This window comes from Molossus molossus, unplaced genomic scaffold (genome assembly GCF_014108415.1).
Source record: "Molossus molossus isolate mMolMol1 unplaced genomic scaffold, mMolMol1.p scaffold_m16_p_14, whole genome shotgun sequence".
NCBI classification, from domain to species: Eukaryota; Metazoa; Chordata; class Mammalia; order Chiroptera; family Molossidae; genus Molossus; species Molossus molossus.
Genome location: NW_023425349.1, coordinates 18,949,208 through 18,975,781, shown reverse-complemented (window position 1 = coordinate 18,975,781; position 26,574 = coordinate 18,949,208). Strand labels below are relative to the sequence as shown.

The window sequence follows — 26,574 nt, the reverse complement described above, 5'->3', positions numbered from 1 at the left end:
CCCCAGGCTCTGAAGCCATACAGGGTCCAGACATCTAGGCTGCTCTCTAGATTGACCAGCATTCTAGAAACTTTTGGATGACCCTCCGAGCTCTGGAGAACATCCCCACCCCCAGCCAGATTCCAGAGAAGCCCTCCTAACTTTTACACAAAGTTTTACCATTTCAGAGAGATGTTTTTGGGGTTTGGAATTCTGGGAAATCCCTACAGTGTTGCAGGATTTCCGAGAGCTGCCCCCAATTCTCACGTTCTGGCCAGGGACCATCTTGTGAGTCTGACTGTTCTGGAGAACTACCACCTTATTTCACGGGGCCAAAGAACTACCCCAAATCCCAGCATTCTGGGGAAGGCCTATGGCTTTCAGGGTTCCAGACGCGTCCTCTGCAGTTCGCAAGTTCTCGGTGTGGACCACTGGGTTTGAAGCGTGGATGTGTCACTGGGCGCAATGGAACTCCTCCGGACAGGGATCCGGACAGCGGCAGTTCTAGAGTGAGGGTGCGGACTGGGAGATGGGCACGTAGCGTGGGAGGTGGGGGTGGTGGAGACTTAGCCCCTTGAGTCTGGTGTCTATTTCTGGGAGAGTAAGCGGGAGCTGTGCTGCAAAACCCTGGCTGGCTCCAGCGTGGGAAGGAATCATCCAAACTCGAATGAGGCAGCAACAGCCAGGGTCCCCCTGGGTGGTCCCTGTCCACCCTCCCGAGGCAGCTAAGGAAAGTCTCACGCTCGGTGCCAGGGGCTTCCCTGCCTGAGGCTGGAGACCTCCCAGCAAGCAGGGTCACGGATGCAGTGAGCAAGATAAGGGCTCTGGGCAGGGGAGGAGCCAGGCTCAAACGTACTGGGCCACCCAAGATGATGTGGCATCCACATTACCTAGCGTAGACTCTACAGCATGAATCAGGTTCACCCTCCTTCAGGTCTCTGCACAAATGTCACCTGCATGATACCTACCTGTCCCCAGTTTGGAACTACACCTGCCCTGGCAGAGGGACCTCGCCACTCTGTTTTGGTCTATAGCATTTCATGACTTCCCACGTATTTTGCCTATTTTCTTGCTTTTGTCTATGAGGGTAAGGATTCTTATGCTTCGTTCAATGCTGGCCCAAAGCAGGTTCTCAGTAAATATTTGCTGAATTATTATTTTTTAAACCCAGACTGTCAAGTCCATCGAATTGTCTTGTTGACCTCAAGTTGCTTTTGCCTAACGTGTCTGGCAAAGCCTCATGTTGTCCTCTCTCCATGTATCAGTGGGTTTAATCCCCATGGCCGTCCTGTGAGGGGCTATTATTCTTGTGTCCATTCTGCAGATGGGGCCACTCAGGCCCAGCGCAGTTAAGTCACCTGCCCAGGATCACTCATGGATAAGTGATGATGCTGGGATTTGAACTTGTGTGGCTCAGTGTGTGGGTGAAACTACAGCTACCTCTACCTGGCCCAGCTGCCTGTGGTGTCTGCCGTCTCCCCATGTCCCTGGGCTCTGCCTGCGTGGCCACTGTCCGTCCACAGTCACCACTAATGAACATCCCAAATGCTCAGTCACAAGTTTTGCCTTTCAATGTCTGGCCACTGGGAGCTCCAACCTGGGCTAACCCTGCTGGCCCAGTCTCAGCCTTGCAGAGACTCAGGCAGAGGCCCTCCAGTGGAGAAGGCTCAGAGAGGCCAAGCAGCCTGCTCGAAGTCACACAGCATGCTCAAGTGTAGCCGTGAGACAGCTTGCTTTTCTCCGTGGGTCCTTTCTCTGGGGAGAGGAGGGCGCCATTGGGAACATCCCCTGAGTTATTTCCAGCGTGGTGGGTAGGAGAGCACTGGGCAGTGGTGTGAGCAACAGAATCTGGCTTCCTCAGGCCAGGCCTGTGCACAAGTCTGAGCACGTTCCAGTGATGACTGCGACCCCCTCCCCAGGGGCATCCCAGGCTCCCCGATCCTCCCCAGTGCTCCCCAAGCTGGTGACTGAGGCTGGCCTGCTTGGGGCCTCACCAGAGCCCAGGGTTCCGATATCAGGGGTTCTAGCCCGAGACCTGGCTGGATACTGCTGGTGAGGGAGTTTCATCGCCTCTCTGACTGTTCCTCCCGCCTGCAGCTCACCTCACCAGCCAGTCCCCTGCCACAGTGGCAAGTGTGGCCTACGTGCAGATCTAAGCTGGCAACTCCTCAAGACCCCTCCGAGACTGTCCTGCCGGAGCCGAGCCGCAGCTCCGGCCGGGCCCACAGGCCACGCGCTTCGGGGCTGACCAGCTCTGCTAGCTCGAGGGCTCGGGGCCTTTGCCTCACAGCCCTTCCTCCTGCCCTGGGCCCCTGCTCCCCTCTGACCCTTGATAGCTCTTTGCTGAACCTTCCTTGACCCCCTCAGCAGTGTCTGATTGGGGGACCCTCCTCTGTACCTCCAGGACCCGGAGCTCCCCCTTCAAAGCACATGTAAATGTCTGTCTGTCTGTCCCCCGCCAGACCGTGAGCTCCCTGGGCAAAGCCAGCCTGTTCCTTGTCAGTCTTTCCACCACTTGACCTGTAGTTGATGCCAGTGGTGTTTCCGCAGGAGTGAAGGGTGCGCCAACAAAGATCAGCCATCTGGGTCTCAGTTTCCCTAACTGTAAAATGGGAGATCCTCCACAGCACCGCCAATGTCTCACGTCACGTCTGGGCTACCCCCAAGCGTAGACCCATCGCACCCTCCTGGGCACTGCAGTGGAAGTCACGAGGCTCCTCGTCCCCCTGCCCCTCTCGAGAGCTCAGCAGGCAGCCAGGCCCCCTGATTGGCTGAGAGCCAGGAAGGGATCCAGGGCGGCTGCAGGCCTCGCCCGGGCTGGCGGCAGGTCCGCAGTGTCGGAACGCCGGGCCCGTGTTCCCTCCAGCACCAGCCGCGTGAGGCAAACCGCTCAGCCCACCGCCTGCCCAGCTCGAGGCCAAGTCGGTGTCCTTCAGGCCTCCTCCCTGGAGGCGCTCGTCACTTGGTTCCCCAGGGGCGCACAGCAGTCGCTCAGTGAAAATGCATGTACTCCATGACAGGAGATGAGAAGCTGGAATATTCCAGATCAGGAGGGAGCACACACTTCTGCCAAGAGTCCTTGCCCCGTCTTCCTCAGGCTCCCCCGAGGAGCCCTCCGTCTGGGGTGTCCCCATGGTGAGTGACTACCCAAAGGACCGAGCAGACTTGAGCTGAGGCCTCTTTATTGGTATCACCTGCTGCCTGGTTTCTCCTGAATCCAGTCTCATTTGTAATAGCCTGGGGTGGCACCCTCCCTTTGCTCCCCCAAATCACCCTCCAGCCTTCACCCCTAGCCCTCAGGAACTGTCCTCGCCCAGCCAGGCTGCAGAACGGACCAGCGCCTGCTGGCCCCAGTGGGTGGGGAGACGGGAGCCCCAGAGCAAAGAGCCACCCCGAGGCCACAGGTCTCCTGCCTCCGCGTAGCCCTCAGCAGGGAGGAAGGCCTCGGCCAGGACTCGCTTTGCTCCCACTGGAGGGAGGCTGGCTCCGGCCGCGGCGCAGGGAGCTGCCGATCTGGTCTCTGAGGGCCTCCAGTCTCCGGGCCAGCTTCGGAACCGCGGCCCCACCTGAGGGTGAGGTGAGACCCGAGGCCTGTCCTACCCTGGGCTCATCAGGTCCCGACATCCTGGGGGGCCTCTGGCACTTACTCGCCCCCGCCCCCATGGGCTCTGGTCTACATCTGGGCAGGAAGGTGGCCCTGGGGAGACAATCCAAGTTTGGAAACTAAAAAGCTCCCAGAAATTACCTCTCAGCATGTATCTTATTTCAGAAATGGGAAGACTAGGGTCCGGAGAGGGTGGGCTCTGGCCTAAGATCACAGGAAATACGAGGGGCTCCTCCTTTCCCTTCTTTACCTCTCAGCACTGGCGACGTGTTCGGGGGCCCGAGGGGCAGGGGAGGTGCAGAAGGCACCACCTCCTCCTCAGTCAGGATCTCCGCCAGGACTCGGGTCTCAGTCCAGCCGCTGTGACTCCTGGGTCGCGGTGAGTTGGGTGGTGGGGGGTGAGCCTCCATTCCCCAGGCCTCCTCCTCCCCCACCCCAGTGCCCCGGGCCAGGCCCACCTCTCTCTTGGGCACTTGGCAGAGCCAGGGCTGCATGGGGGTGCGCAGGGTGGGGGCCGGGCAGACAGGGGCATGCCATCTGGGGCCTTAGGGCCAAACACCTGCAGGAAAGACCAGAGCCGAGACCGGGTGACCTCAGTCCTGCCTCTCTGTGCCCCGCTCCCTGGTGCTGACCATGACACCGCCATCCCTGCCACACTGCCCCGGGGGGCACAAAAATGTCAGATAGGCATGAAGGGGCAGGGTCTTGGTCACTTCTTGTGTGGGCAGCGGGTGGCCCTTGTCATGTACCCTCTGGAGACTAGAAGCTCCGAGGGCAGGAACCATGTCTGAAACCCCAGTGCCCAGAACAGGGTCTGGCACAGAGCAAAGGGCTTAGGGGAGAGTCAGGGAGCGAGGGAGCGAACACATGAATAAGCAAATGCACAAGTGAGTAATAAGTAAGTCAATGAAAGAATAAACAAATGGCAGAGTGAGTTTCTAGAAGGAGGCGGGGTGGGGAGAAGAGGGAGACGAGGTCAATAGCAATTCTGAACCCTGCGCAGGAGCCCAAGCCACCCACTTTCCCCACCGCCCAGCCGGGGACCTGGAGCTCTGGAGCCTCCTGGACTGACCCCTAGGGCAGGATCTGCAGCCCCTAGACTCCCCTCATCCCTTCCCTGGCCTCTCCTACCCGGGGCAGGTGGAGCTCCCTCCACGGGCAGGCCCAGTGGGCCAGCGGTGCTCGACACAGGGGGCAGAGGCGGCAGCTGGGGCAGGAGCAGAGGGGTGGCAGGGCCTGCAAGAGAGCACGTCAGAGGCTCCCTGTCGTCCCTCCTCCTCTCGCTTCAGGCCGGGTAGAGACTCACATGGCAGGAGGGAGCCGGCACCATCACACAGGGACATGGTGGGACGGGGCCAAGGCGGGGCTGGTGCAGGGAGCAGGCAGAGAGGAGGCGCCTGGAAGAAACAGTGGGGTCTGTGCCTGTAGCCCTCAACGCTACCACCAGGCTGCCCCCACCCCCCTCTTTAACAAGCACTTCTAGGGCTCTGAGAACGTGCCAGGCACCGTTCACAACGCTTTACATCTGAACTAATTCAATCCGATCTGTAAAATGACCCCACAAGGTGGGACTGTATCATCCCCATTTTACAGATGAGGCAGTGAGAGGTGACAAGACTCATCCAAGGTCACAGGGCTAGTGGGTGACAGAGGTGGAATCTGAACCCAGGTGGTCTGAATCCAGGGGTCAGGCTTCATCATTCCACTTCCCCACCTGCCCTCTGCCCCAGGGCCTGTGTCTGGGCTGGTGGCCGTGCTCACCGCTCCAGCTCCTGGACCTGCTGGGCCAGGACACGTTGCTCATCCCGGGCGAGGTCCCTGCTGCTCTGCAGCTGGCTCTTTTCTTTCCTGGGAAGAGCAGGCGCCAGGAAGGTGACGGGAGCAGGGCTGGTGGGGGTATCAGTCAGCCCTGCATTGCAGTGTCGCATGAGCCCCAGCAGGCAGATGGGAGGGAGTCAGGGACCGGGAGGGGCGGCGTGGCAGAAGCAGCCCCGCAGTGCGGTTTGGGCACCGTGTCCCTGGCCAGGCCCTACCGCAGCCTCTCGTTCTCCAGCATGAACTCCTGGAGCATCCCATAGAGGTTTCGCTGGGCCCAGGCCACTCGGGTCCCACTGACTCCAGAGACTGCAGGGAAGGGGGAGATGGCTGGAGCCTGAGGAACCCTGACCCTCTCCACATCCTCTCTGCACCCCCAGGGAGCTCATACCCTTGGGGTCCATCTGGCCCAGTTGAGACCGTAGGAGACGGTTCTCTGCCCGGAGCTGCAAAATCTCAGTTTCCAAACGCTGGGGCTGTTCTGCCGCAGGGGACTGCAGAGAGAGGGGCCCGGGGCTGCCGTCTGTGGTTGCACATGGTGAGGGCTGCACACGGGCTTCCGGGGTTGGGAGAGAGGGGAGCCTATACACCGGCCACGCTTCACCAGCCTTGCATCCTGGCCCAGGGCTAGATCCACCTGGGGGGGGGGGTCCCCTTGTCCTACCTGCATCCAAGTGCGTATGGCCTTCGCTGCATGCCTAGGGGGCCACTCTAAGCTGGCCCCTGCTCCAAGTCCCACTCAAAACTCAGTTCTGTTCAAACCTCTGTTCAGATTCTGACCCCAAGCAAGACTCCACATCACACCCCAACTCAACTAGACTTAATCATGGTACCAGTTGGGATCCAGGCTAGATCCAGAATCATATTCCAAATCAGATTCCAACCTTAAACCTGCCATAACTTTGACCATGACCCTGACCCTGACCCCACCCTACCCAGTCGTGACCCCAACACCAGGATTTCAACTCTAAACCTAACTCTGACTCAATCCCAGATTTTACCCATGACACCAACTCAGGCTCCAACCACTGCCTGACCCCCACCATCACCCCTGCCTTCCCTCTGCCTCTGTCTGCCTCCACTCACCTTGGGGGCCTGGGGCCGAGTGGTGACCCGCTGAGCTCGGCTGGCATATCGCAGGGTGCTGAGAGTCTCAGGAAGGCACTGGGCTGAGGGGGACACGCAGGCCACCTGGGGAGGATGCCCCTGAGCGTTCCTCTCTGGGAGTCCCACCCTCAGGCCCCGTCTTCCCTGCCAGCCCCCTCAGGTACCATGAGGGTGACCCCGCGTCCCCCCAGTGAGTCCGCCAGCAGCTTGGTGAGCTTGCTGTCTCGAAAGGGGATGTGGCTTTGTTTCCGCCGTGGGTCCAGCAGCAGGGAGATGCAGTGGCCTGGGTGGGAGAGCGAGGTTACACCCCGTGCCAAGGCCAGCAGCTGGTCTGTGCAGAGCAGGACTCTCCACCCTCACCCCCAGGGGCACTCAGCAGGGGCTCAGGAAGTGTCTGACAGGTGGACTCAATGGAGAGGGGCTCCCTGAGCGGCTCCCCAGCATGCGGCAGAGGAAGGCCCTCTGGGGTGGAGGTGGGAAGACAGGGGAGTCCCTTCCCCTCGCCAGGCCTCAGCCTTCCCAACGGCGCGAGCGGCAGGTTGAATGTCAGGCCGCCTACTCTGCACCTGAGTGTGTCTACCTCCCAAGTCAGAATGTAGCTTTATTCTAATAGAATAAAATATATGGGTTTCTAGATTCATCAACAAGTTTCTAAGAGGGATGCACGAATCAACAGCAAGCGGAGGCCCTTTATGCCCTGAAACTCTTCTGGTGCTACCTCCTCCGCACTTCATGGACAGCGACAGGTCAGGTAAGAGGAGGGACTCAGGAGGGCGACCTGGCCCCCAGGTCTCACCCAGGGCCAGCAGGCTGCGGTTGATGCTGTTGGCCTCAAGCATCAGCTCCCCACGGGATCCTGTGGCCGCCACCTTCTCGCTGCCAGCGAGGTCTACAAAGCACAGCTTCCCACCAACAGGGTGTTCCCCGGGATCCACAGGAGGCATCTGCTGGGATTGGGGGTTCCGGGCTTGATGGGGCCGTGGTTTCTACTATGACCTCCTGTGCATACCCAGGCTGGTTTATGTACCCAGAGGTGGACACTTGCTGAGTGGCCCTGGGCCAGCTCTTTCCCCAAACTGGGGCACTCACAGTTTGGCGGCTGATATAGAGTGTGAGCAGGGCGTGGCTTCGGCTGGAGGCCTGGTTGAGGGTGTGAGCTGAGCTCCTTCGACGGCTAAGACCTGCAAGGGAAAAGCAGCAGGAGCTGGACCTGACAGGAAGAGCAGGTCACCAATGCCGGGAAAGGAGCAAAGGCATCCTGGTGAGGGAGGGGCCAGCCTGTGCAAAGGCACAGTGGCAGGAAAGGGGAACGATGGGATGTGGGGTCTGGCTCTAGCACAAACAGGTGAGAGGGGGATCGCGAGAACTGAGTGGAAGAATGTCAGTCAGATTCACATTTGATAAACATCCCTCAGTGCTGTGTGAAGGGAGGAAGAGGGAGCAGAGAGATCAGCTGGCACAGTGCTGGGCTGAACCCCACAGTTTCAGTATCCCCAGCGCCTGTCACAGGATGGGTACTCAGTAAACACCGGATGAATGAATGAGACTGGAACAGAGGGACCCTGTAGGCTAGGCTATGAGGTGTGACCTTTGCTCTGAGGACACTAGAAGGATCTGGGGGCGTCAGGAGGGGAAGAGGGATGTGGTTTGTTGCTTGGAAGGGGACAGCCTGGAGGTGGGAAGGCCTCTCTAGGGAGCAAAACAAGAAGCCTGACTGAGGCAGAGGTCCTGGACAGAGCGGTGGCCCAGAAAGAGTTGGGAAGGCAGAGTCAGCAAGTTTGCGGGTGGGATGGGGGAGCATCCTTGGGCTGTGCCTGAATTGCTCTTTTGCTGGCCTTTAGCTGCCACAAGGGTCATCTCTGATCATACACAGCTCCAGCCAGGGGCCCTGAGTGCATTCAGTGAACAGCAGAGGGACGGGCTTCCCCTGTACCCCAAAGCTCCCCTGAGGTAGCACGCACCTATTTGCAGAAGTTCCATCAGGGCCTCCAGACTCCCAAACTCCACCACCCGCAGCTGCTCCACATAGAAGCCCCGAGTCTTGTTCCAACGAACAGGGAGGGGCCGGGGAGACCCCAGGCTCAGCAAGTCTAGAACCTGAGAGATGAGGGTGGAGAGTGAGGAAAGGGGCCCGCGTACACCCGCTCCCAGACCTTACCGGTAATAGTCCCCCCACCTATTCTGCCCCTTGATCCAAGCCCCTTGGGAAGCAAGGCTTTCTGTTCATCTTGGTCGCACCTGCTCGTTGTAGATCTCCAGGTAGGAGGCCTGAAGGGTGACAGGGACACCCAGGTGCTGCACACGGTCCACCAGCCAGGTGAAGGTCCTCTGCATGATGCCAGCCAGGCTGGGGGGTACCGGCACCCCCTCTCCCTGGGGGCAGAAGCACTACCACGGTAATAACGACCTTCCTAGCGCCCTTGGTGACTGTCCTAGGAACTATGCCCAGTTCCAATAGAACATCTCATCTACTTCCAAGTTCGGTACTATCACTTCCATTTGACAGACGACACCGAGAGCTGGTCAAAGGGACATATTGGAACTCGGTGCTGGGCAACCTCTCTGGGCGTCAGTTTCCTTGCCTGCAAATACACGGGGCTGCATTGCACTGTCAAGGCCCTTCCCCCTGGGAGTCTGCGCTGTGGGTGGCTCCTCACCGACCCTGACGCTGGAGGGATGCGCTCAGCTCACCTGGGGAGGAGGCCCAGTCAGGGTGTAGGTCTTCCCGGAGCCGGTCTGGCCGAACGTGAAGACGGTGCAGGACAAGCTGTGGGCGGCAGGGGTGTGTGGCTGGATTTGGGCCGCGGGCCGGAGGTGGGAGGCAGGTCAGGGCGGGGCGGGGTGCGGAGCATCCCCAGGGCCTCTCACCCGCGCAGCGCCAGCTCCCCGAGTTGCCGCACGCCGCTCGCCCGGAACACGTCCTCCTGGGTGCGCGCCCCGTCCAGCACGGCGCCGAAGCGGAACGCCAGGTCCGGGCCCCCGCCCGGGGGGCTCACCTGAGGGAGGGGGCGGTGGAGAAGGGGGCGGGGCCTGTGGAGGGCGGGGCCTGTGGAGGGCGGGGCCTGGGCAAAGTTGCTTGGGGGAAGGGATGAGGGGTCTCCAGTAGGTTTTTTAGGTGGGGGGGGGGTGGGAGGGGCTCTTCACCTGCAGAGTCCTGGCCCCCGAGCAGCGCAGCACGCTCTGTTCCCCTCGACGTAGCTCGACAGCGCTCATGGGGCGAACCCTGGGGTCCGACGGGAGGGTGGTTGGTCCATCCCGATGTCTCCATCGGTCCCTTCCTCTCTGGAGCACATCCTAGCCAACCTATACCCACCTGAGCACCACCTGGATGGGCGTTTCCCGCCCCTCTGGCCCCTGCTCCAGGTTCCGCGCGGGGTCCCTATGGCAGAAAGGCGAGTTCAACTATCCCTGTGCCCGGCGGCTCCTCGAAGCTCCCAGAAGCTCTGCTTACCCATCAGGGGATCCGCGTTCCTCCATGTCCTGCTTTGCTCACGGAGTTAGCTCTGCTTGGGTCTCATTCCTTTCCCTCCCCACTACCCTCCCGTCTCCACCACACTGGGACGGCTGTACACACCTTACACTCCCACCCCCACCCCCATCCCCCTTCCCAGGCAGTCATCCATCTGGAACGGCTCCGGCTTGCCGGGCCCACTAGTTAAAGATTTACCCAGCCACCTCTGCCGTGGAGAAAGTCTCTCCCTAGCTAGGGACCCCTAGCTAGGGGGTTCTGGAGGATCCCTAGCTCTTGTCCAGTCCCATCAGGAGGGACCATCTCATCCAGACCAGCTTCTTCTGTTTACAGATGGGGATACTGAGGCAGGGGTGGACAGGCCACACCGCAGGCCTGGGCAGCGCATGGGCAGGGTCCTTCCTACTCCATCCACATCCTCCTCCAGTTTTGTAACCTTCCTCCCTCCTTTCCCCTCTCTAGCAGCTCCAGCTTCTTTAAATCCCAGGGCCCAGGGAGCAGAAAGGCGGAGAGGGGTGGGAGGGGCCCGGTCTCAGCTCTAGGAAGACCTGGCTGGCCTGAGTTCTTGACTGAGTTGATAGAAGGCCCCAAAGCATCTGGTTAAACACTGAGCCACCTGCTTCTGCAATGCCAAGGCTGCTCCCAGGCCAGGACTGCTGTTTAACCCTCTCCTGGTCTGGCTCATGAAAGAAACAGCAGAGATGTTTGTGAGTGTGCTGGGGTGGGGCACTCACCTGTTCTGTGCCCATCTCCATGCAGGGCACTGGGCAAAGGAATCCCATAGTCTTGATAGGGAGTCAGGTAAGTACAATCCAGTGTGCAGGGGCTTTGGGGGAGTTCCGAGGCCTGTAGGGGCAGGGAGGTAAGGGTGGCAGGTGAGGGTTATAGGGCCTTCCGGCAGGAAGGATCTATAGGAAGAGTTAGATAGAGCCAGAGCCACTTGTCCCCAGCTCTGCCACTAACATACCAGAAAGCCTTGGGCAAGTTATTTCCCTTTTCTTAACCTGTTGCCTTCCTGTAAAAAGAGGTTACTGATCTTTTGTAGTTGTTCTGAGATTTGGATGAGACAGAGTACAGACAGAAGGTTCCTGACTTACGATGGTTCAACTTAGGTTTTTTTGCACTCTTGATAGTACAAAAGTGATAAGCATTTAGTAGAAACCGAACTTTGAAGTTTGCATTTTGATCTTTTCCCAGACTAGTGCTACACAGCAGGATACTTTCTCACGGTGCTGGGCAGCAGCAGCAGGGAGCAGAGCTGCCCGTCAGCCACAGGACCAGGAGGGCAAACAGCCAGTGCTCTATAGTATAGTAGTACATGAATTTTAGACTTCATATATTTTCAACTCATTATGGGTTTATTGGGCCATAACCCTATTGTAATTCAAAGAATATCTGTATTTGAAAGTGATTCACAAATTGTAAAGATTTATCGAAAAGCTGAAATAAAAATCCCTCGATGATCTTCAAGATTCCTTTAAACTCCAAAGTTCCTTCATCTGTTATATTTGTAAAATCCTAGGACAAGAATTACTATTCCTGTTTTTCAGATGAAAAAAACAAACACAAGAAAACAGGTAGGCGGGGAGGCTGCCTCCGGAGAACGCAGCTGTGACGGGCGGAGGGGTTCAAACCAGAAAGTCTCAGCTCGCAGCCCGGGTGCTGTCTGCTGTGTCTGCCTTTCCCGTTGTTAGCCTGGTACGTGAACAGTGACTTCCTTCTATGCCCTGCAAGGAGTTAAGGACTGTGGGTCATTCACATCCTAGTGTGTGTTGGTTTAATCAGTTTGCTGTCCACCTCCAGCTAGGCTGAGATGAGCTGCCACCCAGAGGGACTGTGGGACAAGGGCAGAGACAGGGCAGAGGAGCAGGCTGGGGTGTGATGAGCTGTGTGTAGGGGCGTTTGCTCCAGGCCCCCAACCTGGGTCAGAATGTGTACATCGCTGGATGTTCTGAGCCTGTCCTCTGTTCCCAAACTGCACCTTTTAATCAAGAACAGCTGGTCCCGGTGGTTGGGGCATTTGGGGAAATTCAGAGCAACTTAGAAGCTGACTGGACCCCTGTGCGGCTCCAGGCCTCGCTAGGGGGCAGCAGAGCACTGCGCCACCATGGCCCCAGGCTGGTCACAAAGGAGGCTTTGTCAGGAGCAGCCACGCTCTTTCCATACATTTTCCCCCTGAACTTGAGCACTGTGCAGGGGCTAACCAGCCCGATGTTCTGGAGCGGGATGAGCAGGCCCTCAAGAAATGCTCCTTGAGGGAGCGAATACGAGCAACGCTGAGCAACCAGGGGACCCTCCCATGCACCCCACTGCCCCTGGTTCCAGCTCCTTCAGTCCACTCCCCCTCTCAATCCCTGCTATTCTCACTGGGAAAATCCTGCCCTGACTCCCTGGGGCCTCAAAATAAAGACTGAGCCCCCCAGCTGACCCCTCCAGTTGTGCCTGTCCACTCCCCTTTGCCCTCTAACCCTGCATCCTGTGCTCCCGCCCCAAAGCTTCTAGACATTTGTTCCAGCTGTTCCCTCTGCCAGGAGTGCTGTCTTCTACCTGGTGGGCTTGTCCTGCAAGCCTTGGACAGTCTTGCTGTCACCCCTTCCCACCAGGCCAGGTTGTCCCCGCAGCCTCCTGGGCTCCTCTCTGTTGTGGTACTGATGACACTGGGTTCAGTGCTACTCAGTACTGAATACCCTAGATGGGTCTCCTGGCTCTCGGGAGCAGGGACTGTGCTGGCATCGTCCCTGCGTCTCTGAGCCAGCACTGGGGCCTGCACACAGTAGGAGCTCAGCAGATGTTGGCCGGGGAAGCGAGGGAGCAGGCCGGAGGAAGGAGAGCTGGTGATCTCTCCCCAACCGCCATCCCTCCTCCTCCTCCCTCTCAAGGCTGACCACAAACACTTCACTTCATGATGTAAGAACTCATTTATTGTAAGAACTTCAGGGACTCATTTATCATGGGGACCATCAGCCCCTGCTACAAAGCTGCTCTCAAATGTGCCCAGAAGCTGGGTGACACTCTCCCAACCCCAGCCAAGCTCCCAGATGAGTCTGGGGCTCACCCTGCCAGACAGCCTCGCATTGGACCGAGGTGGGACAGTGATGAGCAAAAAGATCGGGGAAGAAGGAGCTTCTCCTTTTATCAGGCGGCCCTCATCTTTCATTATTCCACTTGTCCCCCACGCCCGCACCCCGGTGGACGAAAAGCCAGATGGATCCAAGGCCAGTTGTGAAATTTTCCAAACAGAGCTTGCTGTAATCTTTAATTAAAATGTGAATTTAGGCCATAGGACTCATTTCGCAAAATTCTCCAAAGCAGAGACTGTAGGGAATCATGGAATCTCCTTCCGTCTGGTCCCTTACCCTCATTTTACAGAGGGCGACACGGAAAGGAAGGGCGGTAGAGCCAGGCAGCACTTGTGTTCGTGGGGAAGAGCAGTGGGTTAGGGAGGAATGGAGAGTCACAGTGACCCCCCCGCGCTCCTGGGCCACGCCTTCCCATGAAGGCCTGGCTCCTGTCCTCCGCAGCCTCACGAGGCTTCTCTGCTGTCTGGTGGGTATTGGCAGTCATGCCAGACTTCCTGCTCAACAGGGAGCTTTGTGAAGGCAGAGATCATCTCCCAAGGCCCAGCTCAAGGTCCTGCGCAGAGGCACACCCGCTCAGTGTCTGTCTGATGAAGGCATGGCGGTCCACGCAGGAGGACATGATGCCCTGAAGCCTAGTTCATCATTTGGTGAAGATGAGCATCTATGGGAGGTTGTGAAACCAAAGGACTCGGGGTTATCGAAACCCCCTGTTGTTTCTAGGATCTCAGCTCTTTTCCCTGGAAACATACGCAGCTTCCCCCGAGTCAGCCCACCCACTGCTCACTCAGGAGTGACTTACCGATGAGCTGGATAGTTTCCTCGAAAACAATCATGTCGACGTGCAAGAATGCGAAGGGGTATTCAGGACCCTCTCTTGCACAACGATGCCTCATGTGTCTGGAACCTTTTGAGTCAGAGGGATGGGAGTTAATATTTATTGGACACTTAGGCACTTTTTCTACTCCCTTTTAATTCATTTTTAAAGCAACCCTCTGGGACTGCCACTACAATCGTCCCCATTTTACAGATGAGAAAACAGGCTCAGAGATATTTGGTAGCTTGCCCAAGGTCACACGCCCACTAAACAATGTGGGAATCCGTCACCAAAACTTGTGTTCCGTCCTCCACTCTCCGCAGCCCTTTTCGGTGAGCTGTTCTGCAAAGCTGAACTTGGATTAACTGGAGCTGACCTTTTAAGTACACACTTGCCTTAGTTTAACCATCTCTGTTGAAACGTGCTCCCGTATCGACTTTCGCACCGCCCTGCCTTCTTCCCAGGGGAATGTTGAGCGATACTTTAAGGTAGCAGAGCTCCGCCCTGGCATCAGAATCACCCTGGATTCCAGACGCTGCCTCCAGAGGTTCCGATTCATTGGTTTGGGGGGCGGGGCCAGGGCATTCGTGTTTTAAAGCTCCCCAGATGGATCTAATGCACAGCCAGGGTTGACAACTCCAGCTGCCTGTTTTTCTTGATAGCCAAAGGCATCCCATCCAGTGTGTGTCTTGGGCTATCTTCTGATGGTGGCTTCTGAGATCTTGATGGGCATTTTGAGACCTGTCTGCTTTTTCTAGTACACCCACCTTTCTGATGAGCCATCTCATCGTGGTCCCTGGAGCCCCTCTGTTCGTGTCTGGCTCGGCATCCACTGAGGAATCGTAGGCTGAACAGGGCAGAGCTGCACAGTGGGCCCTGCCTGCAGGAACCATGGGATCCAGTGAGAGTTTTCCAGATTTTTATTTCCTTATTGTTTTCTTCCACACAGGGGACAGTGAGCTGTCCAATGTGGGAGGGGCAGCTGCAATCAGTGAGTATGTGAATTAACTACACCCAAAGTGCACCATGTGCTGGGTGGAGCACTAGGTACTAACAGTTCACCGTGGTGTTTGGTTGTGAGCCCAGAGTGGCTACATCCTCTCCCAGGAAGCCCTCCTGGATTGGGATGGGAGCCCTTCTCTGGGAACCCACACCTTCCCACACCTACCAACCCCATGGCCTTAATCCGTTTGGCAGCGGCAGGGGTGGGGAGCATCAGCATCTGCCGCCGCCGAGAACTCGGAATTCTCCGAGGGTAGGGACTAATCAGTAAGGCCATGTCTGTTAAAATGGACCACATGTGCCCTGGCTGGTTTGGCTCAGTGGTTAGAGTGTGAGCCTGCGGTCCAGAGAGACTCGGGTTCGGTTCCCGCTAAGGGCATGTATCTCGGTTGCAGTTTGTCCCCGGCCTTGGTTGGGTTGTGTGGGTGGCAGCCACTCGATGTGTCCCTTTCACGTCGATGTTTCTCTCTCTCTCTTCCTCCTACTCTATCTGAACAAAAAATAGAAAAATATCCTCGAGTATAGCAGCTGGACCCAAATGCCATGGGAGAATAGACCAGAGAGCAAGGGCTGGGAAATCTGGGAGGCTTCCTGTAAGAGGTGGCATTGAGACAGGTTTAAAAAGATGGGTAAAGGTTGAGGCAGGCAGAAGGGAGAAGAAGAGCATTTCAGGCCAAGAGAACAGCATAAGCAAAGGCCTAGAAGTGGGACAAGTTGAAGAGAAAACTGTTGCATAGTGAGGTGGAAGGCCAGGAAGGTTGTTGGGATCAGACTCCAAACTGCCCAAAGTCAGAAACTTCCATGGAAGCCCGAGAACGGTCCTGGCTTAGGAACCTGTCTTCACTCTCTCTTCTGGAGGAGCAGCGCTTTGGGATGCCCAGGAGCCCCTTCTGGTGATTATTGTGGCTCTTCCCAGAAAAATCCACCCACCTTATCACCAAGAAGGACAGTGAGTAACTGAGGCCTGGGTGGGTGCCCGGCCTCACTGCTGACTCGCTCCTCTGGCAGCCAAGGACCTGGAACGCAGAGCTGGGCTTCCACACAGCCCAAGTCCTCAGAGCCGGTGGTCAGGGAGCGGGGAAGCGCGTCTCCTAGCGCGTCTTCACGCCCTGCTCTGTTACCCAGTGGGGCCCTCCCCCAGCCCCCGCCCCAGAGCCTCAGTGTTCCCTCATGTGAATGAGCAGGATGGGGACCAGAGGCACCAACGACCCTGCCTGCTCCAGGATTCGGGGATTTCTGGGAGAAAACGCTGTCTCCGCCTCCTGGGAGAGATTGAGGGGGAGGAACAGCCCCCACAAGGCCCCGACTCTGTCCTTCCGACAGTCATTGCTCTTACCAAGCCTGTAAGGATTTGATTAGCACCCACTTCTGGGGCTCCGCATCCTGCACTTCAACCCCCCTCTATCCGGACGCCTCCCGTTTCCAATTTCCATCGGCTGGACCCTTTGTCCTCTCCCCAGGATGAAAAGGGGCTGGGTTCTCTTAGCCTTACCTCTCCCTACAGATAAGCCCACCATGGCACTGCTATTACGACTACCATACCAGTCCGCCCACCGCTACGGCCTCTGCGTCCTGGCACACGAGCACCCTATGCTCCCGCTTCTGCTTCTCTCTGCTGCTCTGTCACTGCTAGTACTTCTACCTCGACCACCACTCAGTTCCTACAAATGCTTCTACCACTACACGAGTGCTTCTACCACTACACGAGTGCTTCTACCACTACACGAGTGCTTCTACCACTACACGAGTCCTTCTACCACTACACGAGTGCGCCACTGCTGTTACTAGTACTTCTACCTCGACCACCACTCAGTTCCTACGAGTACTTCTACCACTACACGAGTACTTCTACCACTACACGAGTGCTTCTACCACTACACGAGTCCTTCTACCACTACACGAGTGCGCCACTGCTGTTACTAGTACTTCTACCTCGACCACCACTCAGTTCCTACGAGTACTTCTACCACTACACGAGTGCTTCTACCACTGCACGAGTGCTTCTACCACTACACGAGTACTTCTACCACTACACGAGTGCGCCACCGCTGTTACTAGTACTTCTACCTCGACCACCACACTCTGTTCCTACGAGTACTTCTACCACTACACGAGTACTTCTACCACTGCATGAGTACTTCTACCACTACACGAGTACTTCTACCACTACACGAGTGCGCCACCGCTCTGTTACTAGTACTTCTACCTCGACCACCACACTCAGTTCCTACGAGTACTTTTACCACAACACGAGTATTTCTACCACTACACGAGTACTTCTACCACTACACGAGTGTGCCACCACTGTTACTAGTACTTCTTACCACGACCACCGCCACCACCAGTACTTCTAGTAGCACCTGTACTACTGTTATCACTATAACTTACACTACCAAAAACCTCAGCACTGCTACTACTACAAGTATTTATACTACTCATATTTTACCACCGCTACTGCACTAGCGGTAAACTACTACTTAACTGCTATGTCTCAGAGCAGCAGACATTACGGATCATACACAAAGGGTCAGGAACTGAGCTCAACACTGTCTATCAGTTGATGTAATTTGATCATGGCAATAGTGTTCTGTGGGGTTAATATTCTCCCAATTTTATGGATGGGAAAACTGAGACTTGCAGAAGCTGAGTAACTTGCCCAAAGTCACAAGGACAGTAAGAAACTGAAGCAGGATCTCAACCGGCAACCTGACTCTGGGGCCACATTTGAGATCTAGAATCCTGCCCCTCCTCTGTCCTTCAGTTTCCTGAATACGTCTGTGGCTTCTCTTGAGTCCTCAGGGAAGGGCTCCCTGAAGCGGAGGAAGGGAAGGGGGCTACCTCTGCAAGATGTGTAGAATGCCACGGGCGATGCACAGCGTAGTGCTCCATCATATGTTGCTTGAATTAACCGGCGTCTAATAACAACCCGTGGAGGGAGGGAGAAGGATCCAGATGTTACATTTGAGGAAACTGAGACTCTCAGAAGTGCTGAGATCTTCCCAGAGGTAGAGTTGGGACTAGATGCCAGAAGTGTCTTTTCATGACCTTCAGTACAATGTGAAGTGTTCACCCCAACCATGACCTCCTCTGTGTGCATTTCTCTTTCCAGTTTACAAAGCTCACACAACTGTCGTGTCATTTCATTCTCACAGTCAGCCTAGAAGGTGTGATCAGCTCTAGTGCACAGATAAAGAAACGGAGGCCCAAATTGTTAAGGCAGCTGTTGAAGGGGTCCTGGGGAGTCAGTGGCAAATCCAGATTTGAACCAACTCCTCGTACCCCCTGAAGCCTGAAAGTATGGGCCTCCCAGCTGGAAGAATGAATCCAAGAGGTGTCTCTTGGGACGGCCCTCCTGTCCTGCTCTGCCCAGCCACTGCAGCCCCTGTGGTGGGTGAGCCCACAGCCCCAAGGGGCGGAGACAACTGGTTATTTCTAGCATGGTACTTAAGGGCTGGCCTGGCAGTGGGGTGTGGGCTGGTCTGAGGGCTCTGTGCTCCAAAAAGGGTCTGGCCTTTGGCTGCTGAGACCTAGGCAGGGGGTCAGGGATTTCTGTCCAAGCCACCTAGGCTAGCCAAAGCTGGGCGGGTTCCCCAGGAGAGGGCAGGCCTCCCCCTCCCCCCAAAGGTAACATATAGGTAGCCAAGATGCACACAGGCAGCTCATTCAATCCCCTCCAGCTCAGCTGACCCTGCTCTGGGCTGTGGCCCAGGCCGAAGCTCCTGCTGCTCCTGAGAGATGGGAAGAGCAGACAGCGGTGCAGATAGGGGCCTAGCACAGCCACAGGACCTGGAGGCCAGTGCAGAGCAAACACATTATGCTCTGAGCACGTCCCGTGTGCCATCCTCCCTCCAGCAGGTCTGCAAGGTGGAAATTACCACCCCCTCCCACTTGTAGGAGAAATGCTAATGCCACACACACGGACCGCCTTTCAAAGCACCAAACATTTCCTGCCTCATGACCTTTGCACATGCTGTTCCCCCTGCCAGGAGTGCCCTGCCTTTAGGTCCTCACATGATTTGCTCCTCTGTCTTCAGGCTTGAATTTTATTTTATTTTTTTTCCATTTTCTGTTCAGGTAGAGTGGGAGGGAGAGAGAGGAACAGAGAGAGAGAGAGAAACATCAATGTGAAAGGAACACATCGAGTGGCTGCCACCCGCACAACCGACCAGGGCCGGGGACAAACTGCAACCGAGGTACACGCCCTTAGCGGGAACCGAACCCGGGTCTCTCTGGACCGCAGGCCGACGCTCTAACTGCTGAGCCAAACCGGCCAGGGTCAGGCTTGAATTTTAAAAGCCACCTTTCAGTGGTATCTTTCCTAAGACCCCTAATAAGTCTCCCCCACCCCCATACCCACTACCTTGTCTCACCCTGCTTTGCTTCCTCCCCAGCATTTGTATTTCTGTATTTATTTTCTTGTTGATTGTCTCTCTCTCCTGAGAGCCAAGGACAAAGTCTGTTATTCACCACCGTGTCCCAAGGTCCAACAGAGGACCTGACACAGAGGATAAACATTTATCACATGTACAAGGAAGGGAGACGAGGGCGGTTGCCCGTGTCCTCGCTGTTGGAGGGCACCGTCCGCACTCTAACTCGCGCTGCCTCTTCCCGCAGCCCCCACGCTGCTGAGCGTGCCCGGTGCTGAGGGGCGGCCATCCCCTGCCCTGTGTCCTCCTCGGTCCGGAGGCACGTGGGGCGCACGCTTTCTTTAACGTCGCTCACAGGTTCCCCGCTTCTGCTTGCATATCTGCAGAGCACCGGCTGCTCTCTCCTTCATCCCCTGCAGTATCAGGAGGTTCCTCCGGTGCCAGGGAACAGGCCGCTCTCACCATGCCCATAAGCCGAAGGGGAAGAATGCCTGTCATCAGCACAAGGCTTTAGACCTGAACCACGCGCTTCTCTGTGTGTGTATTTCCTGAGCCCCAACCACGGGCTAGGCCTGTGGTCACAAAGCGGAGAGCCAAACAGCCACGGTGGCCGCCTTCCCGATGATGCTGAAGGTCTGTGGTGGCCTTTGAGCCATAGCACAGCCCGGTGCTGGCGGAGGCGCACGTGCCGCAGGTCCGCGCCCCCTGAAATCGTATCGTGCGCATGCGTCGCCAGCAGCGACCTGGATGGACAGAGGGTCTGCCCGTCCTACGAGCTCTCGGGCGCTGCTGTGCTGCTGGTGTAGGGGCCCCACTCCGAGGGGCAGGGTGTAGACCCAACCGACGAAGGACAGTGAGGCTCAGAGTGAGCAAGGGGCTTGTCCAAGGTCACCTGGCCAGGCTGCTGGGGCCGAGAAGGGACCGCCCGATCCTGGAGCCAGGACTCTGGGATTCAAGCACAGGCCGGCTCAGTGTGCCTTTGTGAGGCGGCATACCTGAACTCACCCGGTGCCCGCCCCTGCCCATGAATAGCGGGTCTCTTTCCTTCCTGCACCAGGCCGGCGGCGTGCGCCCACGGCCACCCCCCTGCACACACTCACACACCCTGGCCGGCCCGGCGGCTCTCCCTGTTTGGGGAAAGTCAACAAGAGCATTTGAAAAGTCTTTCTGTGTGGAGAATCTGTTTGTATAGGGGGAGGAAACGGAGAGCTGGCCAATAGGTAGAAATATTAATGAAGCTTGTTATAAAGGACCCATTCACGGCTCTCCGAGTAAATAGGGCTCTTGTCGGGCTGCCACGTTATCTGCCAAGTTCAAGAATGTGGTTTGAAAAAATAGAATTTAAAGGGGTGAGGTGGAGCCTTAAATGGCCAGCTTGCTGGCGCTGGAGCCAACTACAGGAGGAGCCTCTGCTGAGACGCTGGGGCTGGGGGGCTGGCGCTGGGTCTTGGGTGAGGGGCTGCCCAGGGACAGGGGCTGGGGGAGGGGCCGCCCGAGAGGGGCCTCAGAGTCCTGCGCATGGCGTGGAAGGCCTGGGGCTGTCCCTCCTCCCCCTGGTGTCTGGTTCATGGCTTGCGACTCCTCTATTCAGACCCCCCAGCTGGTGGCGGGTCAGGAGTGGGCAAGATGGCAGGGGCATTTCAACCCAAACTCCCCCAGGAATCTTGCTCCTTGGGGTGTTGGTCATGGGGCCATGGGGCTCTAGGTGGCTGGAGGAGGACTTTTTAGTAACCCTCAGCCATAAGGTGCTGCTAGTCCACACGCTGTCATCTTCTCTCACCTTCGTGTCCTACTTTGCAAATTGTTATCCAAGCAAGACATGAGAAAGCATGGAAGACTGGGACATTCGACCCACTACTTTCACACAGCGCAAATTCTGGGCTCAGAGGAGGAGAGGAACCAACTCAAGGTCACGCAGCACGTCTTTAGCAGAATGGGAACCTGCTTCCACCAGACTCCTGTTGGATCAGGTCCCCGGGACTGAGGACGGTGCCTGGCACCGGGAGGTGCTTTGTCATTTCACATGCACAACGTCTTATTTTTAGCCCCGGACTTGAAGCGACTTATAAGCAAGGGTCCTGCCCTGTCTTATCCCCAGTTTGCCCCTGGCCAGCTGTGTGGCCTTGTGCAGGTGGCTTTGCCTCTCTGAGCCTCAGCTTTCCTTTCCACTGTAAAATGGGGTCAACAAGGCCTGCCCCTCCCATTTAGAAGGCTCAGCGAGAGGATGTTGGTGAGGTGCCCAGTGCTGTGCCAGGCTCTCGGTGGGTGGCCCGGGAACAGTGGCTATGGGCATTTCTTTTTCTGTCCAAGCCTGTGGCACAAGGTAGTGTCTCCAGAAAGCCTGTTCCCTGGACTCTAAGTTTCAGGAGCTGATTCTACGTGGGTCCTAGAAGGCTGCCCTGTGCGAAGGGTCATAGGAAGTCAGGGGCTTCTGCCATGAGGGTACGAGGCAGTGTAGCCACACTGGTGTGTGAACTATCGCGAGGGTCTGCGAAAAGGCCCTGCAGAAAGCCGTGGCGCGGCTGACCCATCTGCTCCCCACATGGCTGCCCAGAATCCACCTCTGACAGACAAGGGTTAACTTCTGAGTGGGGAGAACATTTATATTGGCTTTTCTTTGCAAATAAAAGGGGGGAAATTTCTATAAAGCAAAAAGGAAACAATCAATGCAAAAACTAAATGGAAACACTTTCAAAACGGCTCTGCCAGGAGCTTGCTGTGTAACCTTGAACAGTGGGGACGTAAGGAGCTTCGGACGGCAGGAAGTCGGCAGCACCCCTTTAAGGGGAGGGGGTGTGGGCTATCGTCGCAACCATGGGCTTTGGGGTTCACAGACCAGGGTTCATCTGGACTCTGCCCCTTACTGGCTGTGTGACCTTGGGCACTAGATGGACCTCTCTGGGCTTCCATTCTTTGATCTATAGAAGAAAAGAGAAGAGAGGGTTAAAGTGTGTGAAGGTCCTGGCACATTGTGGATGCTCATTAAATGTCAATTTCCTTTCCTTTCTGGGCCTCTTGGCAGGCCAAGGGGAAGTGTCTGACAGGTCTCACCAGCCAGACCTGAGAGAGACACAGTTCTGCCGGCCTCGGCGCCTGCACAGCAGCTCGGCAGCCAGTGCCGACGCTGTCTTCACAGCCCTTTACAATGTGTAAGGCACGTGCCTCCTCACCATCAGAGCCTCCCAAGAAACCTGCGAGGTGAGCAGGGCAGTGTTTGTCACCCAGTGCACGGAGACTGGGAGAAGGTAAGGGACTCGGACCCAGAGCTCTTGGACAGGGCCCAAATCTATCTCCATTTCTTCATTTCCTCAGCAAATATTGGTTCAGGGCTTGTTATGTGCCAGGCACTATGTTGAGTATGGGTGATAAAATAGTGAGTAAAACCAGACACAGATGGATGATGGATGGATGGGCGATGGATGGGTGATGGATGGATGGAGGATGGATGGGTGATGGATGGATGGAGGATGGATGGATGGATGGATGATGGATGGATGATGGATGATGGATGGGTGACGGATGATGGATGGATGGATGATGGATGGATAGATGGATGATGGGTGGATGGGTGATAGTTGGAGGATGGATGGATGGACGGATGGATGAGTGAATGAAGAAAGAATGGCACATTTCTTGAGGGCAGCCTACTTGCCTGTTCTTTCCACCACTGGGCCCCCAATACTGAGAATGGTGCCTTGCACAGAGGGGATGCTAACACTTGCCACACACAGATTATAGACTCAAACACCAGGCTGCCTTCCTACACACTTTTCTAACTATGCAACTGAGGGGAAGTTACTTAACCTCAGGGTGCCTCAATTTCCTCATCTGTCAAACAGGATGACAATACTTTATAGACTGCCATGAGGCCTACCTGAGTTAATGCACGAGAAGCCCCGAGAACAGACCTGTGCCTGGTGCATATAAAGCACCAGGTAAGCATCAGGTATTATTTTTCCAGTTTCACTTCTAAACTCCTTTGTCTCCTAAAGAGGATGGTAAACCCTCGGCAGGCAGGGCTCTGGCTGGGGTGCCTCCTAGTAAACATTTCTGTTCTTGCTGTGGTCTGAGATGTGATGGTCCGGAGTCCAAACCAGGGTCAGAGACTCAGGGTGCAAGTCTAATCATGCCGAAGGCAGAGCCAGCCCTGGTGGAGGGAGACAGGATGGCAGAATGGTCAGAGCTTTGGGCTGGGAAGTGAAAGGTCACATTTCTCTTCTGGCCCTGCCGTGGCCCTCCCCACGGAGCCCAGCCTTCTCTGAGCCCGGCTCTGCTCAGTCAGACATCAAGGGAGATGGTCTTCTGTGAACCACTCAAGTCACAGCCTAAGGCAACATTAACCAGGCAATCTTCGGCTCCTCATCCTCAATTTTCCCTTCTTTGAACGGATTTTTCCGAATTGGAAAAACTGAGCCTTTGCTAGCCTTGGAACACACACGCTCTCTCTCTCCCCTCTGAAATGCTGTGTCAGCTAGTGGTTGAGGATGGCACCAGATGGAGCGCTCATTAACGCCCCCGAGGAGCGGCCCAGGGTCCCCCCGGGTCACCTCCCCAGAGCACACAGGCTGAGCTTTCTCTCCGAGGGCCGCCGACTGTCCCACCTTGTCCTAGCCCTGCGATTTATAGGAGCCAGTGGTTGACACAAGTTCCCGCCCAGCATGGGCTCGTGGGCCCGTGGGCTCCATCGGACGCCAAGAGCCACAGAGACAGCTGCCGCCTGCCTGCCCCTCACTCCGTAAGTGAGTCACTGGGGTTTGGAGTGGGCCACTCTGGGGGTGGTTCCTTGTTGGAATAAGACAGTCACCCTCGAACAGAGCAGGCAAAGATGGCATGCCAAACCCTTAGCTTGGCAAAGCTTCTGTCCAGAGGGCACCAAGACATCTCCCTTCAGCCAAGGAATTGCAGGCACTCGGGCTGGCATAGCCCTCTAGGGGCCGGGAACCCAACTCCTGCAGGTTGAGAGGGGGAGACAGGGCCCCGCCACAGTCACACAGCAAGTCGGTGGCAGGGCTGGAACCCTGGAGACCAGGTTCATCGGCCTCTGATGCTAAAGGAAAGGGGGCAGCAGAGGTTCCCCTGGCTGCTAAAGCTGGCTCCTAGCTGGTCTGGGAGCCAGGTGGGCACTTGGACATCTGGCTTTTGGGATAGACCCCTGTGTCTCCTGCGCGTCTAGGCCAGCCGGCTGGATGCCCCTTGTACAACAGGAAGAGAACGGGGGTGGTACAGGAGGAAGAGCCGGACTTTGCCGTTGGTCACGCCTGGCTCCTGATCTTGGTTGTCGGTCACCCACAGGGTGATCACAGGCCAGTTACTTGACCCCTCTTCCCCTCTGCATCCTCATCTACACAGTGGGGTGACATCACCTACAGGGTGGGTTATGGGGAGGGTTGCATGATATCAAGTGATTGGCACACAGTAGGCACCTAATCAGTGGTAACTACCGCATAGCACTGAGTTCCATGCCCACTGGCCAGGGCAGCCTGAGTGGAGGGTGTGACTGGGGCCGGACCTGGGTGTTTCAGGGAATAGGGGCAGGTGCAGGACTGTCCTTCAAGCACAGGCAGCAGAGCCCTGGGGCTGACAGCCTGGTGGCCGGCCTGAGTCTCCAACCGGCTGGAGGATTACTGGGAAAGTCTCACCACTCTCTAGGGCTCAGGTCTCCCACCTGCACAGTGGGAACTGAACCAGAGGACTGAGGTTCCTGCAGCAGATCCGGGCTGGCCCCGCTGCCAGGGCGAGGGCAACCCCCACACTGGGGCTGTTCCCCACCTGAAGGACATTGAGGAGGCAGACTCAGCGCAGGGCATCCAGGACCGGAGGTGGTGAGTGGGTGGGTGGGAAGGAGGAGCTGGGCTGGGCTGGCCAGCAAGGCAGAGCTACTACCTCAGGCCCCAGGCTGTTCCTCCGGAAGGCCGTGAAGGCCCCGTGCTCTCGGGCCAGGCCAGGCGCTCAGGACCAAGTATCCTTCGCAGCTTCAAGAAGAGGGCCTCAGCCCCACCCTCTGAGCCTGGGGGTCCTGGGCTGCAGCCACCCCTCTGCGTTCCTGGAGGCTTGCAGGGTCTGTAGGAAGCAGGGACAGTCTGAGAGGCCCTGGGCCTGGTGGGCCAGGCTGCCAGAGGTCACTCCACCCAGCAATGAAGACCACGCCTCTTCAGATTCACCTTGCTGACGTGCAGCTCCAGGTCCGTCTCCAGGTCCATCTCCGCTCAGAAAACCTCAATGGCTCCCCAGGGCCTGGAGCCAGCTTTCTGTCCTGAGGTCTCTGCGGTTCATGGAAGAACTTCAGAAGGCCACAGAAGCCTGGATGTGGTTGCCAAACATTGGGCATATACACCTGTCAGGGGAGGATTCTGGAGTTTCATCAGATGCACATAAAAAGTCACCACTCCATGGCCTGAAGTCCAGGCTCTTGGTCGGCATTCAAGGCGTTCCCCAAGTGGGTCTCAGCCTAGACTCCAGTTCTCAGTATCCGACCCTTCTTGCTCCCTCAGTCTACCTCTCCCCATAAGACTAGAGGTGCAGCTTAACTGATCCCCCTGACATGCTCATGCTCTTTCTGCTGGCCGTTTGCCCAGCTGCTGGCCCTCCACCCAAGCCCGCAGCACCGTCGAGGCTCCCTCCGATGCCAGCTTTGTCACACCTGTCCCTCCTCTCCACCTCGTAGCTACAGGGACTCAGATCTTGCCATCTCCTCCCTGGACCTTTGCGGTGCCCTCTGTCCTCTGCCCTGCTCTCCCCTCCCCCAGGCCTCTTGGGAGCTCCCCTTCCAGGCGAGTGGGGTGATGGGCAGAGGGGAGACCGAGGAGGCAGAGCAGGGGGCGGAGGAGAGGCAGGAAGATGGGAGAAATGGGGAGGAAAGGAGACGTGGGCAGACAGAAATGCAGACTCGGAGCAAAGGACAGGCAGAAGCAGAAAGAGATATAAGGAGAGAGACTGGCGAGAAAAGAAAGGCGGAGGAAACAGAGAGATGGGCGATGGAGACAAAGGGCACCACACAGAGAGAGACACAGAGGGACAGCGAGAGGCAGAGGAATAAAGACCACAAGACAGAGAGGGCCAGAGGGAAGCAAGGCAGAGAGAGAAAACGAGACGAGGCCAGGAGAGCCCTCAGCCTGTGCTGGGGGAGGGCTTTCCAGTGCCTTCCATCCCTGGCATCCCGGCCTCCCTCCCTCCTCCAACAGCTGATCCTCCCCAGGGAGCCAAGGAGCTGGGCCTGGTACCCGATCCTGCTCCTGCTGCTCACCCTCCCACACTGGAGGCGCTGGCCTGGCTCCGGTCCAGGAGCCCCGTGCAGAGCTCCACGATCCCTCTCATTGCTCCTCACTCCCCAGGATGTG

General features: G+C 57.0%; 1 protein-coding gene across 1 annotated transcript; it reads right to left on the bottom strand.

The window, feature by feature from the left end:
- Positions 1-3,405: 3,405 nt before the first annotated feature.
- KIF12 (kinesin family member 12) lies at positions 3,406-9,982 on the bottom strand. Its single transcript, XM_036262084.1, has 19 exons — positions 9,957-9,982; positions 9,819-9,884; positions 9,650-9,728; positions 9,374-9,501; positions 9,197-9,272; positions 8,744-8,878; positions 8,467-8,602; positions 7,589-7,686; positions 7,302-7,452; positions 6,670-6,788; positions 6,485-6,589; positions 5,790-5,892; positions 5,617-5,707; positions 5,345-5,431; positions 4,890-4,980; positions 4,715-4,819; positions 4,042-4,142; positions 3,834-3,952; positions 3,406-3,545 (listed from the first exon to the last, which is right to left on the bottom strand). Exons 1-19 carry the CDS (start codon positions 9,980-9,982, stop codon positions 3,406-3,408), a joined length of 1,956 nt encoding a protein of 651 aa, XP_036117977.1.
- Positions 9,983-26,574: the final 16,592 nt, after the last annotated feature.

Bases quoted from the DNA above. Each gene is read 5' to 3' on its own strand.
- KIF12 (XM_036262084.1), bottom strand. From the start codon at position 9,982: ATGGAGGAACGCGGATCCCCTGATGG. The intron at 8,603-8,743 runs GTGCGACCAAGA...CTCATCTCTCAG, and splicing joins TGGAGATCTACAACGAGCAG to GTTCTAGACTTGCTGAGCCT. The intron at 7,453-7,588 runs GCCCCAGTTTGG...CCCCAATCCCAG, and splicing joins TCAGCCGCCAAACTGTGAGT to CAGATGCCTCCTGTGGATCC.